Source organism: Microchirus variegatus (assembly GCF_963457635.1).
Source record: "Microchirus variegatus genome assembly, chromosome: 15".
In the NCBI taxonomy this organism is placed as follows: domain Eukaryota; kingdom Metazoa; phylum Chordata; class Actinopteri; order Pleuronectiformes; family Soleidae; genus Microchirus; species Microchirus variegatus.
In genome coordinates, this window is record NC_139816.1 from 6,107,405 (window position 1) to 6,134,935 (window position 27,531).

A 27,531-nucleotide genomic window follows, 5' to 3' on the forward strand; every position below is an offset into this window, starting at 1 on the left:
GAAGTGAGGGCTTTGACCAGAGATAAAACACGACAATGGTCGTCATGCTCACCGTTGTAAAACTGTAGCTGAGTGTCATGAACCCAGATGGACACAAAAGACGACTTTAGGAAATAATTGTTGATCATCTAAGGGTACAGGGTAAATAACGTTTAAAGGAACTTAATTAAACCTAGAGCAAGTTAAAAAAGAAACTACTGCTGTTGTGGACTGAAGATGGCATTAGAAACTAAATTGGAACTGGCATCAGTTCAGTGAACTCACCAGCAGTGAGTGCATCAAAAGAAATTAAAATAAAAAGGAGTTCCTCTGCAGTAATTCGGTAAACAACATATTCAACAGAGTAATGTATGAATGCCCTTCATCAAGACAAAGTAAAAGCATATGCAATGCGACACGCCTTCAAGATCTTCAAGGCTGAGGTACAACTGAAGCAGAGCTGTGGAGACAGGACCTTCACTGCAAATCAAATCTATGCAAAAGCCACCTCAGCAACGACGCAACGGTCTACACAGTGTACTGCTGCTGTGATGGGCTGGAGGACTGGAGAGGTTTTTTAGAGATGAAGCACTAAAGCCTCTCTATGTCTGGATTTCCCTGAAATATTTAACAAAGGATTAAAACTGGAAGGCACTGCTTCAAGCCGTTAATTTGCGTTATAAAATCTCTCCTTAGTATGAGCATATAAAATGGTGAACAAAAAACAAACAAACAAAGGATTACTTTCAAAGAGGCAAGAAAAGAAATAACATCACCTGCGTGTCAAGTCATCAGTTCATGTTACGACCAAACGTCTAAATGTTAAATGGTTTTACAGCACCATCGTCGTCCTGATGAAACCTGACTTCATTCTTACCTCCAGAAGAATGAACAGGAGACAACAGATAAACTGTTGACCTTTAGTGGTGTGAACGACTCAATATATTCAATGTTGAGTGAGTAAAGGTGACACAAGGATTAGGATTTCAAACCATCAAATTATGCCTCCAAGATTATTTTGACGGTACATGAACTTACAAAAGCAGGAATGGCACAGAAAGGTTCTGCATCACCGGCATTGGCACTGTGTAACTTCTGGTTTCTTAGTTACTGTACCATTTTACCCTGGAATTCCAAGACAAGGTTGCTAAAAAATGGAATGGTTGGGGCTGGTTGTTTTGGTATTATTCCTGATTGAAAACGGCAAAAAACCATACCTACTGTACCAAACCAAACCGATCCGAAATCATTGGCTTGTCGACAAATTACTATGACACATATTTCACGACGGTTGTAGCAAACAATACTGAGGGCAAACCTGACATTGCGTTACTTTAAGTATGAACAAATGGATCTTATTTCTCTATCTCTTGAGTTGCAGAGATTGGAGAAACTATGACGATATGAAGGTTCAACAGAAAATGATATTATTCCCACTGAATTGGTCCAGATTACTAAAAAAACACAGAGAAACAGTGTCTTCAGGTGCTTCTCTACACATCCAAGATAATAAAACTATAAATCCATTTCCATAAAAACATTGTAAAAGCTTCCTGTTGGCTTTCAAAACCCAAACATTAGCGTTTGTATAAAGTTGCTTGTTCACAGCAAACATAAAACGGTTTATCAGTACACACACATACCCTGACAGAACTAATCAAATATCACAAATAGATACAATCGCTCGACTGAAACTAAAACCAACAAAGACAGCAGTTAAACTGGGAGCTCGCTTCCTCTTCCATTAATACCACCTGTGCATACAGTTTAAAAAACTGCACTCACACACACACACACACAGAGCAAACTCTGAGCTGATCTGAGGAGGTGGTGTTTGGATAAATCTAAGAGGACAAGTCCCTGTTGATCCCACCACACCCACTGGTTTCCTCTCTGAAGGGCCTGGAAAGTAAATAACAGCAGGACAGAGATTATTCTGACTGCTGCTCTCCTCCACCTCAAACACTAACACACAATCTTCTACTTGTGTCTTTGTGAGAAGGGTTATTTTCACAATGCATTACCTCAGCGCCCTGTTTTAACCTCAGCAACAATGCTCATCCCCAACCCTGACTTCACTCATGATCATCTAGTCACCAAACTGGTCCTCACAGAGACAGAGGAACACACACACACACACACACACACACACACCAGCACACAGGTTGTATGGCTCACACTCACTATCTCTCACATCCTCTGACATCCTCATCACCTTCCCCCGCACAATCTGACTTCCGTTCCGTTCCGTTTCGCACTCCTTGTAAACAAACACACCAGAACGCTAACAACCCAAGTGGCGATCATGCTTGCGTGTCACTCCTACACACACACACACACACACTTGTCCACGATGTCGGGGAAATCACGCAAGCAAGTTGCTCCACCGAGCTCCCGAGGTTCACACACCCCCAAATTTGCTTATCGTTCAGTATATCCGACCGTCAATGGGTCTCTTCCCCCCCCCCCCGTTCGCCCCCTCATTCCCGTCTTCTTCTTCACTTTCTTGGCCAACAGGTCCTTCCATCTGTTAAGCAGCTGGTGGAAGAGGAGGATGGGGACGAGGAGTAGGAGGAGGAGGGGGAATGCCCCTGTCTCATGCTGCAGCTAACTCTCAAGAGTCCAGCGTTCTCCCACTGACTGTAATGACTCTACCGTGGGTCTCATTAGGGCCTGACCCTGCAGTGGGTTCACCTCCATGATATCTGTCACATCCACGACCACAAATATTCCAAGCAAGCCAATGGCATGAAGTACACTACCGTTCAAAAGTTTGACTTCCACTTAGAAATGTCCTTATTTTTGAAGGAAAAGCCCTTTTTTTCCAATGAATATAACATTAAATGAATCGTATACACTGTTAATGTGGTAAATGACTATTCTGTTAGTTATGGAGGTCAACTTACATACATTAACTTGTTTTTATGGTCAAAAACCTCCTAGTTACTGCAAATGAGCCTGAAAACCTCTCCTTACTGAAGCTCTCATCAGTCGCGCTGTTTCAGACTGAAATCTCACCCCCAGAAGACAGACTGTGTTGTGATTGGCCAGCCAGCGTCGAGCCTTCCCAACTGTCTTGTGATTAGCCAATACCCGGAAGTGACGTAATCAGCACACCAGCTCTCAGAAGCGCAGCTCCCCCCTCTGGAACGGTGGATGCACTGCTACTCATTATCAAAACATTGTTTAAACAGCGTTTAAAAATAGCTTCATCACGACTACCCCGCCGCAGTCCCTTTTATGACTTTGACCCGGAGTCAGAAGACACCGTCGCTCTGCTGCCCGGAGGAGGACGATCTGCTGTTCAGGAGAAACGCTGTTTATGCAACCAGAACAGGTTTTTTCAGAGATCTCGCTGAGCCCGAGATTACAAAAAAACACAGCGTTCTCAGCAATGGCTGAACTGTTTGTTTCGAACCTTCAGGGCTTCGTAAACAAGGTAATGACGCAGATACACACCAAATTGGTGTTAATTGGTTCTTCCGTTCCATGGGAGCTTTAAGAAAAACCTGTGTGTGAAAATATGTCACTCATCAGTCTCTCTCTCTCTCTCTCGACTTTCTGCTTCTACCTCCCCTCTGACGGACAGGTTCAGGACGGGCAGGTCTGGGGTCGACCACATGTAACCCGACCCCTGCCCCGTTGCCAGCCCTCGCTCTATAATGATTGTTGGCTCGCTCCCATTCCCCACCCGATGTTGGTTTAACCTGATGTTCATGTGCACACGCTGCAAAGTTCTGAAGCAAAGTTCTGTTCCACCGGGCCTTGCACACATCTCGCCTCCGTCACCTCTGCTGTCAAATGTGGTTTTTAAGTAGCAGCGGCGCTATCTTCGACGAGAAAGAGCGCACTTGTGCGTCTGTAATCAGGTATGTTATTGCTTGTCACAGTGGGCAGGCGTAAGTTAGCAGCGCTGCCAACACCCTGGCAAACCTGAAAGGGTTTGGGAAATTTCAACGCTGTTAAGAGTGGACTTTTTCTACACAAGACAAACACGATGAAAAAAAACAACTTTACTCTACATACACTACCGTTCAAAAGTTAGGGTTCACCTATATCATTTTTGTTGTGTTTTCCATTAAAAGTCACACATTAGAGTTGCAAAATGAATAGAAAATATAGTAAGACATTGACAAGATTGGAAATAATGATTCTTCTTCCAAATAAAGAAGCAGCAAAACTGTTTTCAGCTGTGCTAACATCGTTGCACAAGGGTTTTAAAGGGTTTTCTAATCATCCAATAGCCTTCTAACGCCATTAGCAAACACAACGTACCATTAGAACACTGGAAATGGGCCTCTATACACCTATGTACATATTCCATTAAAAACCAGACGTTTGCAGCTGATTTATTTAATGTTATAGTCACTGAAAAAAAGTGCTTTTCCTTCAAAAATAGGGACATTTCTAAAGTGACCACAAACTTTTGAACGGTCGTGTATGGTGTGATAATCTACTGTTTTTACTGCTGGAGGGTAATTCTGTCCATTTAGTGAGTTGCGGCAAGCAGTTCCAGATTCGTATTGCCATGGAAACATGACCTTTAGCCTTTCAACTGGTCATGCTACACCTGTCACTAAATCACAACTGCACTGCGGGACCCCCTCCTCCCCACTGTCACTCAATGGATGGAACGAATATTACTGATAAAACACCAGACACACGTCGTCTTTATCAACTGGTGTTTTGAACTGATTTCAGATATAGATGAAGAATTACAGTAGTTATACAACACCGACTCAACAATTTCTGTACTATTCTGCATAATCTTCAAAGCAGTGCTAACCCGACCACACTCCAAACAGATTCACATGTACTAAGTGAAACCATGGGCACCTCATTGTGGCAGAGAGAACTTTGTGCCTGTGTGACCCTGGGTGCAGCGCTGTCTCAATCATTTAGCTTCTGGCAAATTGGTCCCAGGCACGAGGCCAGACGAGAAGTGAGTGACTAACACCTACTGTATCACAAAGGGAAACATGAAGCATATTACTTTTCTTTTCTTTATTGTACTTGAAATGCTTGTAAATCCACACATTCTTGCTGCAGCCTATTGACGACAGTTCCATATGACGCTAAGAGCGACAACACAAGGTATATGGACAACAAGACGCGTTCTATTACAGTGTTACTGGTGTTTTAACTTCAAATATACACCATGTTCACTAAAGAGTTGTGTGTCTTGGATACACGTCCTGGAGATGCATGTTGTTGCTTTTTTAAAAATGTGCTGCTGTTCTGTGAATCCCCGTTATGGTTCTCCAGAGAGAAGCAAAAAGTACTGAGCGTGAAAAGAGAAACAAACCCAGATGAGTTCAAAGTGCAGGCTTTGAAGCAGAGCCTGACCAATACTGGACTTTCCTGAGCCGATATTGATTTAATGGAGAGAGAGAGAAGAAATGACACATATTCTCTCTTAAGATGTTTTATATTAAGAAATTATACGGCGGGTTACTGATCTATTAGCTGTGTTTTAGTGTCTCTATTCACTTGTTCCCACTCTCAGCTCATGGCTGAATTGGCAGAAAATACACTACCGTTCAAAAGTTTGGGCTCACCTATACAATTTTTTGTGTGTTTTCCATTAAAATTCTAACTTTTATTCATCAAAAGAGTTGCAAAATTAATATAAAACATAGTCAAGATATTGACAAGATTATAAATAATGATTTTTATTCAAAACAAAGAAGCAGCAAAACTGTTTTCAGCTGTGACCTCATCCAATAGCATTCTAATGCGATTAGCAAACACAATGTACCATTAGAACACTGGAAATGGGCCTCTATACACCTATGTACATAATCCATTAAAAACCAGACGTTTGCAGCTAGAATAGTCGTTTATTAACAATGTAGAGAGTGTATTTCTGATTCATTTAATGTTATATTCATTGAAAAAAGTGTTTTTCCTTAAAAAATGAGGACATTTCTAAGTGACCCCAAACTTTTGAACGGTAGTGTTTCTTCTGTGAAAATCTGTGAGAAGCCACCATCAAGAACACTTGTATCTGCTATGAGCTGTTTTGAAATTTAAAACATATCCACAAAGCCTTCCATCCAGGACAAAAGACTAGTTGTATATAAACTTGGTCACAAAGATCAGTTGTATCTAAAACATGTTTTTCAGCCTCAAAAAGTATAAAAGGGAGGAAACCAATGTTGACAACTCGGGCCTTTAAATTTACTGACCTCATCTCCACAAAACCCCCCGCCCAACACACACAACTTTCTCCGTCTCTGTCTCCCATTCAGACAATACTGGGTGAAAGCCCTAAGTCTTCCTTCATTCAATAAAGTGCCTGTCAATTCCAGCCGACGTTTCCTCGCCTCTCTCCAAACACGACGAGGCTGTGTCCGTGGAGAGGAACATCCCATGTGTGTCCTCATCCATTCTCGCGGTGTGGACATGAGCAAACAGTTTGTCTTCACCACCCCTGGCAACCCCTTTGACACCAAACACCCACACACTGAATCGGGGGGGGGGGGGGGTTCTTAATGGCAGACCCAACACCATCTCATGAATCCACAGAGATGAACGGTTTTGTCGTCGCAAACATAAGATGACTCTGCGGCTCTTTGTGATGCTCGCAGCAAATCCCTCTGAAAACACGGGAGATACGGACAGGAGGAGGAGGAGGAGGAGGAGGAAACCCCGTGTTCTGGATCACAGCACTTTGAAAAACACTGCTTAAATGGCAAGGCCTTCAACTACGGCACAATGAGGACTTATTTGATGTTTGCATATGGTAATCATTGTCCAGACGTAAAGATTTTTGGCTTTTTGTGGCGTATTAAAAGCAACATACCTCAGGTCTGCAGATAAACATTATTCTAAGTAAGTGCGGTCTAAAACTAACATCTTTATGCCTTCAAAAACCCTTTAAATGTTTTGTTTAAAAGCAAAAGGAGCTTTGAAAATGCAGCCAAGCTATTGTTTAGTCTACCGTCGACTCCATTATCACAAATATCCAAATATAATTTCATTTGTTGGATTCTGAACCAGGTCAAAATGCAGTGGAACAGGTGCAGAATGTGTAGTGGTCATTAAATTCCACGAATCTCTCTCTCTCTCTCTCTCTCTGAACGCATAGGCTGCCTGCAGTTCAAAGCATAATTCCTCTTTCAATTGCACGTCACACAGACACAGAGCAATGCGATGGGAAAGTTCACTCCTCAATTGGTGAGTTTGCTTGGACAGATTGGACAAATATTTCCTTTGTGCGGTTGTCTCCTCGCCTCTGTTCGGCCCCGACAGCCACAGAGGAGGGAGTGAACAATGCAAACTGGACTGGGAAGCTGCTCTACCCAAGAAGACACATGGCTGTCTCACCAGCTGCCTGTCTGTTTACGTTTCACCACCAGACCAAAAGGTATCAATTATGTTTATGAGGGAAATGGGCTAATAGTAACGTAGCATTTCTAAATATACTAGTTTGTGCCTCCCAAAAGAACTGTATACCATGGTAAACTGCAGTGTAAATAATTCATTTATTGCTGCGATTAAAAACTACGTATATACACTACTGTTCAAAAGTTTGAAACGTCCTTATTTTTGTAGGAAAAACACTTTTTTTCAATGAATATAACATTAAATTAATCAGAAATACACTCTATACGTTGTTGATGTGGTAAACGACTATTCTAGCTGCAAATACCTGGTTTTTAATGGAATATGTCATTTTTTTTATAGAGGCCCATTTACAGAATCCATCTCTCCGGTGTTCTAATGGCTGAGAACAGTTTTGCTGGCTCTTTATTTGGAATAAAAATCATTATTTCTAATCTTGTCAATGTCTTGACTATATTTTCTATTCATTTTTCAACTCTTTTGATGAATAAAAGTGTGACTTTTAATGGAAAGCACAAAAAAATCATATAGGTGACCCAAGACTTTTGCACGGTAGTGTACATTCAAATCAAAAAAATCAAGGATTGTTGTTTTTACCTTAGCAAAGAACACATTGAGTTTGAACAGCTACCAAATGTCCACCCCTATAAGAAACCTCTCTATCCGCTTTTCATTCCAAGCAAAACACTGACACACACACAGTGTGTGACAACTTCAGATGTCTTTGGCTCCATATGGGGCCATCTACAGAGTCGAAGGTTCTGTAATAGCACACCAACTGCACACACAAACAGCAGCCTTGACCACATGTTCCTGTAAATCAAACCCCCTCCACAGACCGCTCTCTTCTGTGTCAGGGTCTTGACGTCCAGCTCTAAAGTGCAGGTGATGCCATTAAGATCATGTCATAGTTCTACTTCACAGTGCGGCAAAGTCAAGAGGCAGTTAACCTATACTGAGGAATGAGGACAACAGTGTAGATCTGTAAACCTTTGTTGACGAGTGAAAAAATGTGACCAAATTCACTTCCGGTTTCCTGACTGAGGTATTTAAAGGAAGTTTCTTTTTAATAAAGAAAACTGAATTCGGACAAAAACAAAAATGAAGAAATTTGACATCTTGAAAACCTCAATATCATTTAACCCTTCTGTTACCGTAACTCCCTAGACCGTTTGTAATATCTAGAAAATTCAAAAACTATGGACTGGTGATCGGTTGAATAACTGCAAGATATCAAAAGTGAAAGTTATCTTGGAAAAAAGAGCAGAAGAAACTCACTCAGACAAAATCTGCAGCCATAAAAAATCTAAATAAATCCATGCGGCCTGATTATCATGATGGTCAAAAGAGGGTTAAAGAAACTGGAAATTAACCAAATTTTGCATGTCTTCAACAGGATCTTTGTCAACATATGCAAGTTAATGGCAGTTAATAGTACAACTCAAAAAAACATATACAAGGCGCTCTTTCTTGTTTAAAAAATGTGACAAACAGTCAAAAACCTAAAGATATTCAATTTACAAAGTCTACAAATATTCATATTTCAGAGAAAACCTAGTGTGTAAAAACCTGCTGCAGAAAATGTGCAAATTAATGATGAACTGATCTGTTAATCTAGCATTTTAGGTTAGTAAATTAACATTTTCACTTGTTTACATCATTTTAAAAGACTATACCTTTGACATTGTGACTAACAAGTGACTAAAATAGTAAACAAAGTGTGAAAAACATTAGAATAAGTCTCATTAATACTCACTTCACAATGAGAGCCTCCTGAAAGGATGATCCATCATCCTGTAGACGTGGAAACAGAAACAGAATCTGTGAAGGCAACAGGCTTCATTTTAAACCTGTCTACTGTCAAATATACTGTACATATATATATATATTTATATATCATTGAGAAGACATTGTGTTATATTTACACAACTGGGGATTTTCACCTTATCAAACTAATGACAAGGTAGGAATATCATCAGAAAACACTCCAGTTAATTTCCATCAGCCTCATCAGCTGTGCCCTCTTGTGGAGAGCTGGCACAGTTCAACCTCCTCACACATCTTCATCACAATTGATTTGAGGAGGGAACCAAAAAAAGAAAGACCACAGCTACGGGCAAGAAACATTAATTCTAAGAGTCATTCTTACATGCTTCTCTCTTCTTTCTCCCTCAAAACTGTTGGCAAGGCCCAAGAACCTCTCAGCTTCATGGAAACATATCAGAGGACCGAGTATCAGCCCAAAACCCATCATTGTTTGGCCGACACTTGAAAGACTCAATCTGCAGCATGCTATAGTCACATATTCAAGTCCAACTATGATCTAACCTGTCAGTGACATCACTGAGGCACACGAAAATTGCTCGGTTATCAACGATTTCTCTTCATTAATTCCCCAGCCCCCTTAAAATGGGCCACAGGGTGACATACGAATCAAAATCAATTTACGTTTTTTGAGGCAGCTTTTACCCCACTGAGATGATGTAAGAGACAAAGGCTGTTTCATTCGGATCCAGTAAAAGAAATCATGGGGGGGGGAAAAGAGAAGAAAAGAGCAGTCAGTGCACAGAAGTCACAGCTTATAATCTTGGAACAATTTTCTTATCATTACAAAGGGTTAATGGCTCACACAAAGCTCCAGAACTGAAGAACGTGAAGGCCTTCACTAAAAAGGTAGGGCGTCTGAACTGAATGGATGTCTTTCTGTAAGGAGAATTAAATATGCTCTCAATAAAAGCTTCTAATCCGTGTTATATATCTCATAAGTGATGATGTTGCCTTGGATACCGAGTAAGTAGTGTTTCCTCTACTCTCCAATAAATCCATGTGTGCTTTTTCTTTTTGGTCGACACCAATGAGATCATTTGGAACACAACGCCACCTACTAGACGGTTTGTATGGATCTCATTTGTGGGGTCAGGTTTTTTAACAGTTTGCGGTTCCTTCTCGATAGGTGACTACAAACAGTGCGGCCACATCTTTGTTCCTCAGCTGTTGGTCGAGGGAGCCGACCCGCTGTGCAACTGCTCTGTAACAACATTTTCTTTTCGACTCGACTCCATTCCCATGACTGAAATGACCAAGTGAGGTTTCCTCGGCACTAAATTTGGAAAAACATTGCATTTACAGCTCTTGATGAAAATGACCCCCAAATAAAAAATGAGGGTCTAAAAGACTAAAAATCTGGGACAGCTGGTGCAGACATCCAGTCGTTCTTCACACAAAATCATAAAAGTGAAACCCAGAAACTGGAAAGCGCTTCTCGCAGCCAGAGCAAAAACTCCTATGACTCACACAGACTCGCTGAATTTTATCTCAACTTTGCCGTAAGAAGTTTAAGGGAACTCATCTTTTGTTTTTGATGACGCTCTCAACATCTTTATCAAATCACGACAAACCTCCGTCAGAACAACAAATGTAACTTGTTAATGTTCTGGTCCAACCATCGCGCTTCGGTTCAAGCGATCTGACGCTAATGCTTCACGACCCCAGAATAATTCCACTTAGCAGTGTATTGCTGGGAAATTGACATCAGACCCTTTGGCAGCGTCAGTCTTTGATGAGGGAGGGGGAAACGGCGTCATCTCTGCGATCCAAACGCTTCCAACGCTGCTGCTCCCATAGCGACATTTAATCTGTCCTTAGCTACGATGGACAAGCTGCTCACCCTTGACCCATCATCAAAAGCGTAGAGATGATTGCGATGAGTCCGTCATACATTACTCACCAGCTAATGGACATGATACAATCGAACAGAGAGAAGCAGCAGCAGGTGTGCAGCAGCTGAAAGTCATCACATATCTGGCATCAGTACAGACATTCTCTGCTTTCCTACGCTCGGTGGTTATTTAACATTGAACAGCATCGTTCAGGCTCACACTCCACCCTTTTCCTGCACTCTGTCCATTGGAGCGCTGATGAAATAGCACGCAGTTCGCTGCCAAATCAAATGATTCAATATTATTTCTAGCGCTTACACCGTTACAATGCGAGGAGGTTAAGAGCGGCAGTCCATCTGGAACCTGTAATCGTACGCCAGGGCTTTTCTTCAGCAAATACTAATTATCGAGCTCGAAATTAATGTTTCCGCATTCGGCGCTAAGAGGGAACTGTTATACAATGGCGGTTTATGGTGGAAGTGTGGTTTTATTAATGGGAGAAAGAAAATATCAAGGCACAGATGTGTTCAAGGTTTAAGGTTCAACAAAGACGATCAATCCTCATTAGACACAAGGACACGATATATACACGTTTGTATTATCATCACACACGTGATGGACCAAAAAAATTATTGTTTTTAATAACGGATTTACAGAAATGTAAATTAAATTAGCATATGGTAAAAAAAAGTTTTATAATGGGAGTTTTAGTTTACTTTGACCATGCACCGGCAACCCAAAAGTTTGGGGTCACCTATACAGTTTTTGTTGCGTTTTCCATTAAAAGTCAGACTTTTATTCATCAAAAGAGTTTCAAAACGAATAGAAAATATAGTCAAGACATTGACAAGATTAGAAATAATGATTTATATTCCAAATAAAGAAGCAGCACAAGGGTTTTAAAGGGTTTTCTAATCATCCAATAGCCTTCTAACGTGATTAGCAAGCACAATGTATTAGAACACTGGAAATGGGCCTCTATACACCTATGTACATATAAAAAACCAGACGTTTGCAGCTAGAATAGTCGTTTACCACATTAACAATGTATAGAGTGTATTTCTGACTCATTTAATGTTATATTCAGTGAAAAAAAGTGATTTTCCTTGTGACCCCAAACGTTTGAACAATAGGGTACAAATAACTGTGATGTGTAGCATTATGTATAAGGACATTAACTATTAACTAAATGTTGCAACACAGAATAAGGGTGAACGTATTAAGGAAAGTCACAGAAATAAGGCTGTACACATAAACGTTACCCAACCATCGACATCTACCAGCAGCCTCTGGCAGGATTGTTTGACAAATGGGAGAATGCACAAAAAAAGTATGCAAGCAGCCAATTAGAATACAGCAGCGAGAGAATGGGTAATAAATCACAAGTTGAGTACAAAGCCATGTGTAGACTCAATAAATCCACTGAAACTTTATATGTAAATGAAAAAAGAAAGGAGCAGGGCTCTGATGGTGAAACATAACCCAAGTATAACAGCAGTGGAGGTGGTGTTCCTCCACGTTACCCTGAGGGCACGTTGGTGGATGCAGGAGAGAAAGCAGCTTCACAATAGCCGTACAAATTACCAGGTTAACAATGCTTTTGTGTAACCTGCCACAATATTTTGTTTCACACCATTCCAGATAAAAAGGAGAGCACAAATATCCAAACATTCCAAGATTAGATCCTCGCATTTGAAAGAATAATACGTCTAATAATACGAGCTTACAAAGTTCTCTGGACCTTAAGACAAGCAGTGAGTTAGGATGAGTCATCTGACCCAGGTCTAAGCCTCACCCACCGCAAGGCCAGCCAGTGTATAACACACACACACACAGCACCGGCTTTTGAGAAGATCCCCAAGCGTCTGGAAAACTGACCACATCGCCAACCATAAATTAGCGTGTGTGAATGAAAAAGGGAGATGCAGACAAGACAACTCAGACTACTGTTCTCACACACTGAGGTCTAACAAATGACCCGTAAGAAAGTGCAGGATTCTCTTCAAGGCCTCGGGGCCTAATGTAACGCTTACAGTAGTGATTTGACAGGAAAAGCCTCACGAGCAGCCAGAGATCACAGCAGGATTTCTGCGTATCCGTCCAACGTGTAATCCTACTGAACGACTCTCTTTGGATCGACATTAAATACACGATGTTTGAAAGCATCATAAAAGCATGGGTTAATCCCAGTAGCCATCTATTTTCTTTTAAACACAATGCACCAAGAGGGACGAGGCGTGTCCTCATCATTATTCATCAAGACTGACACCTTGATCATCACACGAGAAGCATTAGCAGAGCAGATGTTTCTGTCGCTGTGTCGTGTGTAAATGTGAAGAAGAGGAGAGGCCAAAGAGCAGACTGAAATGTTGGGAAAAGCGTTCAGCTAGAAACAACATAACACATGTTTAATATGGACAGCTTGTCCTTCAGAGCTTCACAACCGCTGCCAAACCTAACAGCCTCAACTATCCACACAACAATGATGCATATCTTCTGGTTTACAGTTTTGGGGTAAGGACGGTCTGGGAGGACTTTTATTACACAGCCTGAGGTTTAAACAATAAATGGATTTAAGATGTGTTCCTAAGACAGGACATAATCCTTAAGTACTACACAAACAAAACACAATAAACTATTATATAAGCTCTCATTTGGGCTGGATTTGTACATTTACAGTGATGGGAAAGTGGATTCGTGAAATAGCAAAACAGCAACAGTTACCACCACCGTGTAGCTACGAAATCTAGCCTAAAATAGCTATAGGAAACTGCACAACAAATACAGCCTTGTTTGTTTTTAAGCTCAAAGCCTTTATATAGCTTTATACAGCGTTTTTAGCATATTTAATTGCTACAGTTATTTCTTTTCAAACAGTATGCAACTGGAGCAAGGTACAATGTCATATGTACACAAGAAAATAATTAAATAGAAATGAAAAAACATAAACTAGCCAAAAAAACAGCGCAAAGTTGCGGTACTTAGCTTAGCGTAGCCGCGGTTAGCTCTACTCTAACCACAGGTGTGTGCTTGCTTGCTTGCTTGTTTGTTTATTTGCTTATTCAACAAATAAAATATAAATATATGCGCTTAACTTACCGTTGTTTTGGGGAAACTTTCCAGAAAATGTTGACATTAAAACACCTGACGACGCTCTCACACGAAACCGGAAGTGATATTTTTCTTTTAACGTAACTGGAGCTTTTACAGTTGAACTGCAGGGGGCAGCAACACGCTCTCGCGGCACCGTGTCTGCGATTTATTGGAGAGGAAGAAGAAAAGGCGGAAGAAGAGGAGGAAGATTATTATTGTTATTGTAAATGATCAGTCTTAGATGTATTTACATGGTGATGCAAATGGCATTTGATTGTATAAATCACTAAACCATGAAAGGATGAGGGAGAGCTACTTTAGCCGGCCTTAACGTCCTGTTATTGTTTCACACAACAATGACTGACAGTTGGAACACTTTTTAAAGCGTTGTTTGTTTGTTTGTTTTTTGTTTTATTTATTTAATTGGCGAAGCAAGACAAAGACACACAGACGTAATGTGCAACATTCGTGCGACACATGCCGTAAACACAAACAAACACACGGGCTTTCCCGTCTTGTTGTCGTTTGTCGTTTACTGTTCAGTGAAAAATGTTCAGGTTTTGATTAACAGGGAGTCTCAACTGAGAAGACATAACAGGTTTATCCAGAAAAACAAGTTAATTAGTGCAAGACTGTACATAAAAACAAAACTTATTCCACTTTATACCGCTGCATACGAGCCGGAGAGACACACGTTTTTTCAATGTGTTGTAAAATAACAACTATTTCAAGTAATTGCAGATCCGTCAGATGACCACGCAAAGATAATGGTTTTCAGACTGTCATCATTTTGTTAGCGTTCAACAACATCTCCCACACGGCAGTGAAAAAGACGGCACATTCTCGTGTGCGTTATGGTCACTGGCAACTGTAGGACGTTTGGACAATACCCATCTTATTTTAAAAGTCTTAGGAAAACTGGATTTAAGCATCTTAAACGTGATTTTTGCTGTTTTATTCATCATTAAGTCCTCTAGAGCCATGGTGTCAACCAAATAATAAAGCATCTATTGTTCTGGCTGCGAACAAGAGAACTATATTTGCGTGTTACGATGACTTTTGTGAAAAGAAAGTGAATTGTGGGGTAGAAGTTAACCTTCAAATGTCAACACAGGCCAACTCTATAACTTTCATGTCGATGACAGCCTTGAAGAAGTTAACAGTGGGGACTGATTTCATTAGCTCTGTGAGAACAGGCATTTCACTTCAATGAACATGCACGCAAAACTCAATCCAGATTGTTGATTATGTTTTAAATTACAGTTACTGTAAAAAAAAACAAAGCCACACAAACCTCCCCTGGTGGTTCTGCAGAGAAGTCCAAACACACACACACATACACACACAAAGAGAGCTTCTGCATCATTATACAAAGTGAGGTCGCGATAACACAGCTTTGAGAACTAACAAAGGTCTGGAGCAAAGATGGCAGCAGCTTTTTTTCTGGGGAAATGTAAGTTCCTTATAGCATTGGGAGTATTCAAGTAAAAATGTTACATTAAATATACGATTATGCCCCTGTGTCTTGACGGAAAAATAAAGGAAATGTGGTTTTTAAATATTAAACTTACGGCCCGGCATTAAAACCGTTTTAGTACAACTTTTTATTTGAATTTAACAGTTCTACAAATCTCCCACAAACTTTCCTTCAACACCGAAACAGAGCCACTCTCACATGTACAGCACACACTGCACATACAGCACATTCTCACCATACTGAGTGAGTAGTAATGCTGACTTTATACGCCTTCAAAGCATACCTCCCTTTTCCGCCATAGATTTATTTGTGCTGTACGTGGAGATAAATCCCAGTCTGTTCATTTGTAAATTAAGACCTGGGTCAGTCTGCTGACCATTGAAGGTGGTCCAGATCTCCCAGTAAGCACGCCGGTGTCTGCCACTATTCTTGGGTGGGCCTTTTTGCAAGTTGCTTTGAATGGGGCCTGATGTATAAAGACATGCATAGAAAACATGCTTTGAAAAGATATCTGAGGTTTCATACCCCAGAGAGTTGGTATTAATGATATGAAACCTGATTCCCCCCCTTCCCCTTCCCCTTCCAATTCTGCACGACACGGTTACATGTGACTGATACTGTGCAGTTGTAACTGACACATGAAGCGTACAATTAATAATTAGGATCACATTTGGAAGAATAATAAATACAAAAAAGAGGTAAAAGTATTTCATCTTCATTAGTTGTCCTCGTGCCTTGATATTATGCTGACATAACAACTGGAGACACATGACCTCAAAGGCAAATATTGAGAGTATAAACTAAGTTAGCGTGCTGCTGATGATCCGCGGGACACGAACAGACCCTGAACTCCTGAAAATGGAAAATTAAAACATGACAGGAAAATGCTGTTTATAGTGACTAGTGCAGTTACCATGCACAACGCTAATGTGCCGAAGTTACTGAATTTCAGAAATTCATTAAAATTATTCCTTAAGAGATTTAGAAATATTTTCAACGGATCCTTGTTCAGGGTGATGCTGACTATTATGATGGTAAATTTCAAGTCATTCCGAGATACTTTTTTTTTTTTTCGAGAAGAAAGTCAGCTCACTGTCAAAGTGCATCAGGGCAAATGGATCATTTCCAGATATTCAAAAACTTATTAAATTTATTCCTTAAGACGTTTGCAAATATTTTCAACAGATCCTTGTTCAGGGCGATGCCGACTATTATGATGGTAAATTTCAAGTCATTCTGAGATACTTTTTGTTTTTGAGAAGAAAGTCAGCTCACTGTCGAAGTGCATCAGGGCAAATGGATCAAAAATCGGGACTCGATCATGGCATGTCCTCAAATTCCTCCAGAGATCTTTCAAAACCACGTCCCATTCCAGTGAACGAGTACCCGCACGGTGAGGTTCAGACACGTTCACCTTCAGAGAAATAAGACTTCAGATCGATTGAGAAGTTGCTGTGGCAGAGTTCACCACACTGGGATCAGACTGTGTCAGGGTGGAGTGTGTGTGTTTGTGTGTGTGTGTGTGTGTTTCTGGTGCTGACGTTGCATGTGTAACCCTCAGACGACCACAGTTTGACCAGAACATGACCAGGCAAACACACACAGGACAGTGCCTCCTTCAAAAAGGAGGCACAGAAACAGAAGAGGGGAACATGTGCACCAAATCAGTTTAATTGACATAACAGCATTCCTTGTATTCCTTCCATGAGTTGCGTATTACTTGAAAAACACAAGTTTTTTTAAACAGTGCATATCAATACATCGTCTTAACATGGGTGTGCTGCCCTCGGTTACACACCTATGTTCCGAAATCCCCATGTTCCCATGTAAAATGTTCCGGCACAAGTATTAAATGTATTGCAAATACATGCCTGAAGGATAATTCCAAGTACCTGCAACAAAGGTGAGATAAAGGAGCTCCACGATGTGGGGTGGGAGGTGGTGGTAGTTGTCCCCTCTCTGGGGTTCCAGGGCGGTGGGTAGGTGGTGGTCAGTGTCCCCGCTGTGGAGCTCCAAAGGGGCACGGAGTTTTGTGAAAATGAAAAAAATAGAATAATAATGTAAAACAGTTAAAATGAATGTCAATAGTGTGAGAAATGTGTAGAAAGGTGAAAAAAGTATAAAGGTGAAGCTCCAGGGGGGTGAGTGTGGTGCTTGTTGTATCCGCTCTGGGGCTCCAGGGCGGCGGGCTGGTGGAGCTCGGTGTCCCCCGCTGTGGAGCTCCAGGGCTTTTGGAACATAGGGATTTCGGAACATAGGGCTGTCCCCGCTGCCCTCACATGATAATATGCCTGGAAAAAAGTCTGTCAAGGACAAAATGCATGTGTCTCCAGACTCCACATGGAAGTTTATCAGCATGCTATAGAGCAAAGAAAAATAAACGTTGTATTTCATACCTTTTTTTCCACGTCTCATCATACAGCGAACGTACAATTTATATGAAATATCTGTGAAAAAAAGTATACAATCTTTTTTCATTCGTGTGAATTAGAAAAATAATCGTCTCCATACACGTTATATTCAAAATGTCCAGTAGGGTTTTGCATAATGGTTTGTTTCAATCAGCGTCTGTGGTCGTCGTCACTATAGGCCTGTGAAGAAAAAAAACAGAAAGACAAAAAACATCAGTCTCCCAGAAACCAGAATCAGACACATTTAACCACTAATAAGAATAATAACTGGGGCAATTACTGTGAAACAGCCATTTAATATTTGAACATGGGCAAACATGAAGTGGAAAAATGAGGCCTGCCGCTGCCCAGTTAAGCTTCCAACGACCATATTTCATCATAAGTTCTGGGAGAGCAGTGATTGGGGTGACTTAAGCAGCAGCGCGCGTTGAGTTTGGTTACCACGGCAACGCTCTGGGCTCGCTGATAGCCAAGCAGCAGCAGCAGCAGCAGCAGCAGCAGCAGCAGCCTGCTCTCAGATCTGCCTCCAGGCTGGCACACTGACACTGGGAACTGTGGGCACCTCAGGAGCCACAAGAAGGAGAACCGCAGACGACCTCAAACCAGACAGACTTTCTCCTTCTCCCAAATGTTGACGCTGAGATTTGACGCTGTCTGCCGCGTGTAAACTCAGAACCCAAGTGACTTAATGGAACTGGGCAGCAGGCGCTGATGTCTCCACACATGGCCGGCCTCCACCAATCACACGTCGGAACCACTGTGCCCTCCATTTAGCCTGTGACGTTAATTGAACGGACCATAAATGAAGGTGGAGGCTTTCACGGTATAGGTCGCCCAGTGGTAGTTACTGAGGCAACATGTTTGTGCCTCCACAAATGAGGTCAGCGACAGACGCCGGGCTCCCTCTGCTCCAGGCACTGGCTTAGAAAAGTAGAGATGTGTGAGTGTTGCTGTGGGTTTGTGTCTCACCTGAAAACACAGATCTCTTATTGGCATCTCGTGAAGCACCTGTGAAAACAAAAGACGGACATGTATCATGTTTTGTGGGATACATGGACGGACGCACTGTGTTGCCATGATATGCAGGAAGAGTTAGAACAAAGACTAAAGAAACACGATAAAGAGCCAAGCATCTGTTTTAAGGACTAAAAATAAACTTCATCCATATCTGATCTTTAAAAGAGTTGGTAGGCAATTTCTTTTTCTTCCAGTTTTGAAAACGGCAAGGCAAGATTTTTTGACAGCGAAAAGAAAACGTCATCAAATCTGATTCAAACCACATTTGGAGGCGTTTTGAGATGCGATTCAAATCAGTTTTCTACAGACGTGAGCGTCTCAGTCTGAACGTTCTGGCTGCTCATACTGGATTTGGACGACATACTAATGGATGACTTTTGCTAAATTTTGGACAACTTCTTTTTTTATTCTTTTGCCCGATTTTTGACTATTTTTTTTGTCAAATTTTGGACAGCACTTTTTGAACAAAAATATTGTTTTGACTTTTTTGTCAAATGTTGGACGACATACTATAGTGTGACTTTTTAGTGAAAATTTGTACAACATTTTTTTTTTTTTACTTTTTTGTAAAATTTTGGACAACATTTTTTTTGACTTTTTTTTTGTCAAATTTTGGTCGACACCTTTTGGACAAAAACATTGTTCAGACTTTTTGTCAATTTTTTTTTGAAATTTTTTTTGAAATTTTTTCTGTCAAATTTTGGTCCACACCTTTTGGACAAAAACATTGTTCAAACTTTTTGTCAAATTTTGGACCAAATTTTTTTTGTCAAATTTTGGTCGACACCTTTTGGACAAAAACATTGTTCAGACTTTTTGTCAAATTTTGGACCAATTTTTTTTTGAATTTTTTTTTGTCAAATTTTGGTCGACACCTTTTGGACAAAAACATTGTTCAGACTTTTTGTCAAATTTTGGACATAATTTTTTTTTTTTAACGTTTCGTCTCATTTTTGATTTTTTTTTTTTTTTTTACTTTTTGTTAAATTTTGGACACATTTTTTTCAATACTTTTTTTTTTTTTTTTTTGACACCTTTTTGGGGATTTTGCCAAATTTTGGATGACATACTAATGTATGACTTTTTTTTTGTAAAATTTCAAATCCATTTCAAATGGTCTTTGCGTCACTCTTGACGTGACACACGAGCGATTTGTACAAAACCGCACAAAGTCAGAAAAATGACGATATATGTGTGTGTGTATATATATATATTTATACCAGTCTCCCTTTCCCTCGCCATGTTCGTCTAGTGCCACAGAGGAGTTGACCTGGCGTTTGTTTGGAGAGCGAGATCACGCACCTCCATTTTCCCCTCTGCGTCTGTGTTTGAAGGCTGAGCTCCAAAAATCGGTGCACCTACATCGTTACGTCTGCACACAGAATGTGATCACACTGTAGACAGTCTGTCTGAAAAGATCTGATTTGTCTAAAAGTGTACGAGAATAAGCACGAAAGCCAATAAGCCGATAATTAAGCTGTTGTTTTTCATCATTTGAAAGCTGTCAAACATGGAGTTCTTCAGAGCTTATCAAGCACTGACCGGCGTCAATGTAAATGTTTATATTGAACTCATTAGTCGGCTAAATGAGATGGGCACAGCCGTAGAAAATCTGAAAGTCTTCTTTCATCTCTGCTGTGTGGTATGTGCGGTTGTCTCATTGTGGAAGTTTATAGAATAACAGGAAATACCTATGGATTTTTTTCTCTCTCTCACCACACTTGGCTGAGGCTCACAGAGACCAAGTCACACAGCGCTAATGAAGTGACTCTCATATTCATGGTCACATGCACGTTACAGGTATTTGTATTTAACTGTTTCATTACAGCAGTGATTCAAACATGTCAAACAGACCTGTTTCCTCACCTTCTGCTGCCAGAGGTTGTGTAATTCACGTGTGAATAACGAGCTACAGCAATGGAAACTTTCTGTTTGTAGATGTTTCTCAATTCTAAATTCTAAAAGTCGTACAAATGAAGTGTTCAGCTGCCAAAATGCAACTAAAACAAAACTCTAAAAACAATTAGAACGTCTGTAGAGACAAATAAAATCACTCGCATGTTAAACACAACACTTTCACATTCACACATAAAGCAGATTTCAGCAGAACCTTCTCTCACGCCAGAAAACGCTTTGTCACAACTCTGTTTCTCTCTGTGTGTCTGAACCATCTCCAACTCAAATGTGGCTCATATCCTTTCTCAAAATGCCATTAGTGAACTAAGAGCCAAGGCTTAGAGCCGGCCCCCAGGGGCTATTAAAAGTATTTACCCATTTATTTAGCAAGAGTCACATTTAGCAAAACAGTGACTCAACTATCTGCATGTTCGATCTTTGGTGAGCGGGAATTCCTGTTTCCTAAAATCAAAAAGTTCCCTGATTTGAGTTGCAGATACAGATGAGTAAATAATAAGACCTAGATAGCTACAACTACAAATTGGTCATAATTTCCCTATGGTTTCCCCACAGGATGAACTTTTCCTGTCTCTCTAGTAACAAATACTCAATTTGGGTCAGAGGTGTCCAAGGTGTTTTTAAACCAGGGCCAGATTTGATAATATGAAGGGTCAAAGGTCACTTCAGACACTAAAAGTTACATACAAATACACACAGTTGTCACGATTATCATTTTTAAACGGCAAATTAAAAATGGCAAAGAAGAGCCCTTACTAAAAACTGAAGAACCCTTACTAAAAACCAAAGAAGAACCCTTACTAAAAACTGAAGAACCCTTACTAAAAACCAAGAAAAGAACCCTTACTAATAACTGAAGAACCCTTACTAAAAACCGAAGAAGAAGAACAATGAGACATTAAAGCATATATAAGGCAATGTTAAAAGCACACAAAAGAGTCCATTTGACAGTTTATTAGTGGACTTGACTTGCGTTGAGAACTCCTCTCAGTTTCTTTCTGGCAGAGCTCTTAACAATCAGCCCATAATGCCATTTACATTGGTGTGATTTATGGAGCAGAACATTCGAGGAGGTCTGATCTAATTCTGTCACATTCAAAGCTGGAGCATTCTGCTTTTCTGTATCGCAGCCAGACCACGACTACCAATGGATTTATGACTTTCTAGCAGAGGACTGGCTGGATTTGACTCCATCTTGATAGATATATGTTTCTGTTGCTCGGTGCCAGGAAAGGAAGCTTTACATGACAACATCTCACCCCTACGATGCCCCCCCCCCCCCACCAACACCAAGGATTTCACCCAACTTTTATGTGTCAGTCCTTGAGTTCCACCTCGGGAATTTTACACGGAATTCTTGCACCATTAATCTTCACTTTTTTAAAATAGATCTATAGCCACTTTAATGCTTCAGATATTCACTGTGACAAAATGACTTAACAGTTTTTAAATACATACGGTAAAAGCATTAGAGAGGGGGCAAGCTTTGGGAAACTACAAGGAACTGAAGTTCCCTTGATTTAAATAAGGAGATGGTAAATGTTTAAAAAAGGTAAATAAGGAAGAAAATAAGCGCTACATAGGTCACTTACTCTTATCCTGCTCAGGAGTCTCCAGGATATCACTGTCTGTGTCACTGGGGATGTGCCACGGTTGTCGGATGGCCTGCAACTGCTGGTAAAACTCGTCCTGAAAGGGAAACACAGACAAGGAATGATGACGCCAGAGCTTATGCTAGCTACGAGACAGTTGGAGCATCCTCATCCTTTCCACACCCTGATTATAAGCAATGAATGGATGCATTGTCACTATCCCAAATCCCTATGTGCGTAACCCTTCTTCGTGCATTAGCATATCTCAAAACACAACGCCAGAGCTTATGCTAGCTTGCTAAATCCAATGAGACAGGTGTCGGTCGTAAACGAAAGACGTCTTTTTGGGGAAAGCCAGAAAAAGGCTGACGCAAGACCATAATGAACATTGGTGGCGATAACTGAACGCCCAGAAAAGGGCTGCAAAGTGCTGCCATGTTGGCTCCGTTTATGTCGTCGTAATCTTTTTAGAGTATTTGTTGTTTCTCTGCATCACGTTGTCATTTGAACAAGTATCCGAAAAAGTTAGCATCACCGAAAAGTACCGAAAGTTACCGATGTTGTGTTTGTTGTGTGTTCCTGTGCTCTGGAGGCGGAGCTTCGGAGGGAAGTCAAGTCAAGTCAAGGTTTATTTATAGAGCACATTTTAAAAACAACCGAGTTTGACCAAAGTGCTCTACAGAATGACGTCAAATACCATAAAAAAAAACAAAAAAACATTTAAAAACTATATAAAGCATAGTAAAACACATAAGAAGCAAAACCAACTCAGATTTTTAAAGATGATTTAACTGACTTGTACTTTTGAATTCAAACTGCTCCAACAGTATTTTCCAGGTTCTCCAACCCGACCTTTAAGTATTTTAATGAAAAGTCGAGTAAAATTCCTTCACTCAACATCCAGAGCTTTAAATCCTTCTATACATGAGCTGTGTGGTGTTTGGGGATAATCTAAAGGTGTCAACATGTGAGCACACAGAGGGCCTGCAACATTCCTGCCAACCCAAGTCTGAAGCCTTCAAAGGGCTTTCATATTTTTAATAGTGCTGCTGCTGCTAAGTAGATCATGAAAGGAGTCGAAGAAAGAACGAAAGAAAGAAATCCCAGTGAAAGTCCCTCATTCTATGCCAGACTAATGTTTCCACAATGAAAGGACATCCTACTGTACAGACCTCCAGAGCCCACACTAAGAGCGTGCAGCAGCGTGTGTGATATTATTATGAGCTCTGTCATAATCTCTCTGCTGTTCCACGGCCAGCTTTACTCTCGGGCACAGAGCCCGTTCCACACTCACAGGTTCACTCATCTCGCTCGTACTAAAACATTACAGTGAAGCTGCACTGATTTTACGACACTTTTACTTTGTTTGATTTACACACTGTGTGTGCACTCCATCCGTTTTATTCCCGGATAAATCTCAAACGTTAAGGAACACCGAAAAAGTAACATGCCAACGGACATAACGGTGTCCATTAATGCACTAGTTCCATTTTTCACATTTTTAATCTCTTGCCAACAGCAACATGAAATCTATAGCACTCATCTGTCTGCCCGTTAAATATGAAACTACAGCCTGAAGAAACCAGCTCAGCAAAAGAGAAACCTGGAGGCTATGTGAAAGTTGATTTCTCAACTTTCTTTATAAATGTACGACATTTTATAACCCATTTTAACTCTTTGGCCTTTGACCCAGTATGAGACTTTGGTTCTTATCTTTTTCCTAGTTTTACTGTATTATATATCATTTGTGTTGTTTTTATATTTTCTATAGTATTTTATTGTTTTATTGTTTCTTCTTAGGTCTATTAGGTCACGTTTGTATGCTTTGTTTCAGCTGCTGTTGTTTAAAGTGCTTTATAAATAAAGTTGGATTGCTCTTTGCTCTTTTTTGTCAAGACAATCAATCTCCCGACGTGTTGCAACACATTAACGGGCAGCGTCCAGACTAATATCGATCACCTCATTCGTGCGGTATAAGTATAAAAACGATGATTCAGTCTTTAGTTTTTTGATAAAGAGAAACAGACAAAGGTTTTATGAGGATCTTACCTCAGACAGATAGGCCCGAAGGCTGGCACCAAGGCTGTCTGTAGTGCTGAGTCCCGGCGGGGTGAGCAGCGGTCGTGGATGTGTGGGCTGACACGTGGGCGTCACGGGGCGACTCCTCGACCTCCTGAAGGTCACCTCTTTATGAGCTCCAGGGTTAAAGCTGGAGCGCGTCAATAAACTGTTAGGGGTCAGCGGCCTGCTGGGCGTTCTCGGGGTTTGAGTCCTGCTGCCGGGGTTGCTGGGAGATTGAGTCCGGCCCATGACCAGGGACGTGGGCTTGGGGCTGAGTAAGGGGAGACCCACGCCGCAGGGTTTGCCAGCTGGAGACTGAGGCCTGGAGAGCAGACTGTGCAGAGGAAGCGTGTCGGGCAGTGTTCTGTGGCGCTGAGGAGTGTGGAGCGCGCTACTGTGCAGATTGTTGGAGCTCCACTTTGTCATCTTCCCTACCTCTGCCAGCTTGGCCAGATCCTTCTCAACCTCTGGAGGAGAAGAAGAAGAAGATAATTCAAGTCAGCACTGAAAAATAGTTACATATGTAGTAGGGGTGGGTATCTTATACTATCTCACGATTCGATTCAAACTCGATTTTCGATTCTGCTTCAATCTAATGGTGTGCAAAGTTAACATGACGTTGCATGTGTAGCTTTTTGTCGTCGTTTGCTGCTCTTTTCGTTTAATAAAGAGACCGCTCCAGGTCGTCTGTAGGCGCGCTAACAGTGATAAAGGAGCTAACGAAGCTAATGGAGCTAACAGGATGCAGCAAATGCAGCATCATGAAGCCCAGATCACTCTCACTCTGGCACACATATATTCCATGACAGAGTTGGATATTCAGAAGCTGTGCGTCCTACAAGAAGACTGATGATTCACAAACTTTACTGAGCATTAAAGTGGGCGAGACTGCGCGCTGTAATCCTTCTTCTGGGCAATGATGAAAATATTTATAGACCCCGTAAATTGTGGTGAATCCCGACTTCCTCTGTCAGAGAGCGTTCCAAGTTGATATACAGTAAGCAGCAACAGAGCAGGCCTGCTAACGTTGTTGTTCCTGACAAAAACACATTTGTTTGCCTCACTGCGACTCTCAAAAACATTCCTTGTTTGTGAAAGAAGTGACGCTGCCAGCTCCCCGCGATCAACATCTGTGTCATTTTTTCCGTGTTTTCCTGCTTCTTGCGTTCCAGGGTCTTGGCGATCGCAGCTCAACACAACACAGTCTGGCAGTTATCACTGGAGTGGGATAATTTGGGGAGTGACTCATCAGCGGCGAGTATTTCGGGAAAAACTGAAACGTGTGACGTAAAACGAGACGAAAAAAAACAAAAGGAAGCATGACAAAAATGTCACAAACCTCGACCTCTCCTCTTATTCTCGAGTTACTGGTGAAACACATGCTTCTATTTCACTGATAAATATCTGCTCAGTATGCAGCACAAGTCTCAATCTAAATGAAATCTATTCCAGACTACATCCAATTCTCCGACGATGCATAATCAGATTGCCGTTTCTGTGCTTAATCCGCGCTCATTATTCTGTGGGTGACCTTTGCGAGTTTGTCCTGAACCTCGTGTTCAACCACCTGTGTTCTCCACATGTTATTCCTCCTCTCGGTAATAAGAGCATAGATGCAGGTCACACTCTGGCCTGAGGGCATTATATCATACATGAGCTCGTGCTGCGGTGTATAAACTGTTTTTTTCTTTCCAGGGTGATGCTCTGCATAAACAGCCAGATCATAACCATAAGACCTGCTGAAGGGGCAAGTGATTCAATCATTTTTCCAGCCCTCCTCCTCCTCCACCACACACGCACTGTATCCATGACCGGTGTTATTACTGCACTGTAAACAGACGCGTTCATTAGTCAGCTCTTCCCACGAAACTTGACTTCTTAATCTCGAGTTATTTATCGAGCAGAGTGGTAAACACATGACATGCGTTTTACTGTAAACCTGCTGCTTTTCCACCACTTCCTGGCTCGAGCCAAGTGACCTGCAGGTCACCGGCAGCTTTATTTTTGAAATTCCGCGTAGTAAACGAAAGAAACGGAAGACCCTGATGTATCCGTCGTGACAGTGACTGCACATCAAAGAGGCGCCGTCACAAGCCATATGGTGGAAATCTTTTGATAAGTTTCGAAGAGAAAGCTAAAAAAGAAATGGGACCAGATCTAATCTATTAAAGTCTTTGATGAAACAGCAGTTGCACATGCTCAGAGGAGAGAGGTCAAGGACGTAGCATGCTACACAACCGTTCACGATTAATGCTAACTTTTACTGCTTCCCTTCTCTAAACAAAAACAATTGCACTTTTCATCTTTGGGCCTTAAAAAAATTATAAAATATATATTGGTTTCCTGAATAAAATCAAAACACACATGGACATACGCTCAAGAATACTTTTTAAGACGCCTTCTTTCATTAGCCTTTACATACGGAAGAGTATTAGTGCAACATGTAAAAAGACTTTTTGAAAGAAAGTAAAAAAAACAAGCAAATTCTGAGATTAAAGTCAGAATTGTGACTTCAATCTCAAAATCCAATGCTGTTTTAATTTTTTTTTTCTTTTTTTCCAAAAGATCTCTACATGTGGCACTAATACTCTTCCGTACATATTCAATATGGATGCAGCATGGCATATTTTTGTGTTTATGTTCATTTCTACAAAACCATTGTATTGCATTAACAACAGCACGGGCATTATAAGGGTTTTCACTGAGGCGAAAGCCAAATCAAACATTTTATTGAAAAGAATAATTAGATTTATTGTGCCGCAAAGGGGGGGCGACGTGGAGCACATGCACGACCACGTAATTGGGGGTAATGATGTAAGATGAAAAGTTAGGCTCTGGCTCCAAACATGGAAAAGTACGGGCAGCTAATAAAGGCTTGAAAGGGCTGAATTAGCTTGTTAAACAATGTCGCTGTAACGCCTGGTGCGAGCTCTCACCCAGATTATTCACTCTGTGGACCTGTGAGGGTGAAAGTGAGTTTG

At 41.0% G+C, this 27,531-nt stretch overlaps 1 protein-coding gene across 1 annotated transcript in view; it reads right to left on the reverse strand.

The window, feature by feature from the left end:
- Nucleotides 1-18,403: 18,403 nt before the first annotated feature.
- The window catches only part of cUnh8orf34 (chromosome Un C8orf34 homolog), a gene marked incomplete at both ends in the record, with an annotated part of 60,122 nt that continues 50,994 nt past the window's right edge, over nt 18,404-27,531 (reverse strand). Inside the window, 4 exons of the mRNA XM_083901485.1 lie at nt 18,404-18,528; nt 18,936-18,974; nt 22,490-22,586; nt 24,539-25,017. Of these exons, the coding sequence (XP_083757611.1) occupies nt 18,404-18,528; nt 18,936-18,974; nt 22,490-22,586; nt 24,539-25,017 (740 nt within the window). The remainder of the gene's footprint in view (nt 18,529-18,935; nt 18,975-22,489; nt 22,587-24,538; nt 25,018-27,531) is intronic.